This window comes from Corylus avellana, chromosome ca4 (genome assembly GCF_901000735.1).
Source record: "Corylus avellana chromosome ca4, CavTom2PMs-1.0".
In the NCBI taxonomy this organism is placed as follows: Eukaryota; Viridiplantae; Streptophyta; class Magnoliopsida; order Fagales; family Betulaceae; genus Corylus; species Corylus avellana.
The window spans coordinates 6939493-6942214 of NC_081544.1; the positions used below are offsets into that span (position 1 = coordinate 6939493).

The 2722-nt window shown below is 35.5% G+C and overlaps 1 protein-coding gene across 1 annotated transcript; it reads right to left on the reverse strand.

The window, feature by feature from the left end:
• Nucleotides 1-1045: 1045 nt before the first annotated feature.
• Nucleotides 1046-2722, reverse strand: LOC132177964 (uncharacterized). Its single transcript, XM_059590434.1, has 2 exons — nt 2671-2722; nt 1046-1578 (listed from the first exon to the last, which is right to left on the reverse strand). The coding sequence occupies exons 1-2, from the start codon at nt 2720-2722 to the stop codon at nt 1046-1048; spliced, it is 585 nt and encodes a 194-aa protein (XP_059446417.1).

Genomic DNA, 2722 nt, shown 5'->3' on the forward strand with positions numbered 1-2722 from the left:
AGCCTTATCATTTAGAAGATAGAGATACATAAACCTTGTATGGTCATCAATGAAAGATATGAAATATCTTTGACCATTTAGGCAGGGAGTAGGAAAAGGTCCACAGATATCAGTGTGTATGATCTCAAGAATCTCAGAACTCCTTTTGGCACCTTTAGTGGTCTTAGTGGTTTGCTTTCCCTTTATGCAATCCACACAAGTACCAAGGTTTGTAAAATCAAGAGTTTTTAAAACTCCATCATTCACTAACCTTTTGATTCTTTCAATGGAGATATGTCATAATCTCCTGTGCCATAACAAAGCGGAGTTTTGATCCATTAGACTCCTCTTTATGCCAACATCAGTATGCAATGATAAATAATTGTTTTCAAAATTGGGATCTAGATCAATTTTGAATAAACCATCAATTTTTATTCCACCACCAATCAATTGTTCACCTTTAAAAATACTAAAAGTTGAATTGATAAACCAAAATCCAAAACCCACAGCATCCAATTTGGAAACTGAAATTAAATTTCTAGAAAATTCTGGAATAAAAAATACATTTTCAAGGTCTAAAACATATCCAGATTTCAAAATTATTCTAAAGGTCCCAACAACTTCTACTTGTGAAAATAGTTTGTTTCCTGAATAAACACGTTGTTCATTGCTTGCTGGCTTCCTTGTTGTGAGAAAACCCTGCATTGAGTTGACAATATGGATTGTAGAACCCGAATCAATCCACCATGTATTATTAGGAGCCTCAACAAAAAAAGATTCATGACACACTAGAGATATAAGATTACCTTTTCTTTCGAGCCACTTTATATACTTTTGGCAATCTTTCTTCATATGCCCTTCTTTCTTGCAAAAGTAACAAGTATCCTTCTTGCCAATTTTCTTGATTGGCAACTTGCTCTCCCTTTTGAAGTTTTGAGCATGCTTGCCTCTCTTGGTCTTTCCCTTAGCATGAATAGCCATGTGAACACCTTCTGGCTTCTCATGTTTTAACCTCTCTTCCCCTTGAACACACATGGTCAGAAGTTCATTTACTGACCATTTGTCTTTATGTGTTGTATGATATTTTAAAAGGAACATACTCAGAAGGAAGAGAGTTCAAAATGAAATGCACCAAGAATGACTCAGATATGTCAATCTCTAAGGACTTGAGTTGAGCTGCCATGTCCCTCATTTCCATAATGTGCTCACGCACACTTCTGGAATTATGAAAGGACTTGCTTGACAACTTCTTCATTAGGGTGCTGGCTAAAGCCTTGTCGGAACTCACAAATTGTTCCTCAACTGCCTTAATGAATGCCTTAGCCTTAGTGCATTCAGGGATGGAACCCCTAATGCCCTTAGAGACATGAGATTTCATGAACATTAGACTTAAGCGATTTGATTGCTCCCACCGTTCATCTTTAGTAATCTCTTGTAGCGTACTTTCCTCCGTGAGGGCGGGTGGTTCGTCCACACGGAGCGTCAAGTCAAGCTCTAAACACCCCAATGTGAAAAATAAATTTTCTTTCCAGTCAGAAAAATTGTTATCATTAAGCATTGGAACATGAAAAGTTCCATCCACTAAAGAAGTAGGAATAGCTGCAATAACCAAAGAAAATACTTTAATGCTATGAAATAACTTTATTTAAATTAACCAATGTTAACTTAATAGTAAATTTCAACCTACCTGTGGGCAAAGGTTGCATCACGCATGAAATTTACTCTTTATTAATAAGACTAATAAATTTAGCATTAATAAATAAAATTTTCCGTACTTGTGGGCCTAAGAGAAATTTTATTTTTAATGTTAAATTTACTATCTTATTCTAATTAATTCATAAAAATAAAAACGTCCCTGTGGGGATTGGCAAATTAAATTTATGAATTAATTACAACACGATGTTAATTTTCTTTATGAAGTTCATATATATAATCTTGATGCAATTATCATTATAAAATCGGGATGCTGTGGCTCTCCCAAAATTATTATGATAATCACTACTTCATTAACATCCAATAACTGTATAGATGCCACAAATAAAGTTCCCAAGAATAAAGACAAAACCATCATGTTAGTGGGTAAACAGTATTTTTCCAAAGTACAACCGGATAGTGTCCCAGATAAGTGAGGGGGCGCACAACGGCACACTTAAGTCCCAAGACTTACCTTGCCAGAGCTTTCCGATTGCAATTTTGGATAGTACCATAAACATTCACCAACACATGAGGCTTAGTTAATTATTCTCAGGTCCAGGCATCAAACAATTTATATTTAAACAATTAAAAGAATAAATATATCCTTAAGTTCAAGCTCATGCATTAAAGAAACAATAATTTAATACTGAACAATTTAAAAGATAAGATAAATATAAATGCAATATTAAAGCATAATAAACTGAATAGCCCAATGGTCTTAAAGTGACCTTAGGCCTTTATCCCTCAAGAGCCCAAGTTCGAAACCCACCTGAGCACCCCCCTCTTTTTTTTCTTTTTTTTTTAATCCGGATGGGCCAGTTTTTTTTTTTTTTTTTAAACCAGGTTGGGCTGCTTCTTTACTCCGGATACGGGCCAAGAATTGGGTTACTGGATCGGGTCAGCCCAAATTTTTTTTTTTTTTTAAAAAAAAAAAATCATACCAAAACGGGTTGAAACCCTACCCGAATAATAATACCCGAACCCGAAAAACTTAACACTCAACCCGGAAAGCTAGCCCCTTGCGCCGCTGCATCTTCCCCTTCCCCAT

What these genes read in the sequence shown, in the direction of transcription:
- LOC132177964 (XM_059590434.1), bottom strand. Translation starts at nt 2,722, where the DNA reads ATGGGGAAGGGGAAGATGCAGCGGCGCAAGGGGCTAGCTTTCCGGGTT. An exon ending in GCTAGCTTTCCGGGTTGAGT is followed by an intron (nt 1,579 to 2,670) that starts GTTAAGTTTTTC and finishes TGGTTATTGCAG; the next exon opens with CTATTCCTACTTCTTTAGTG.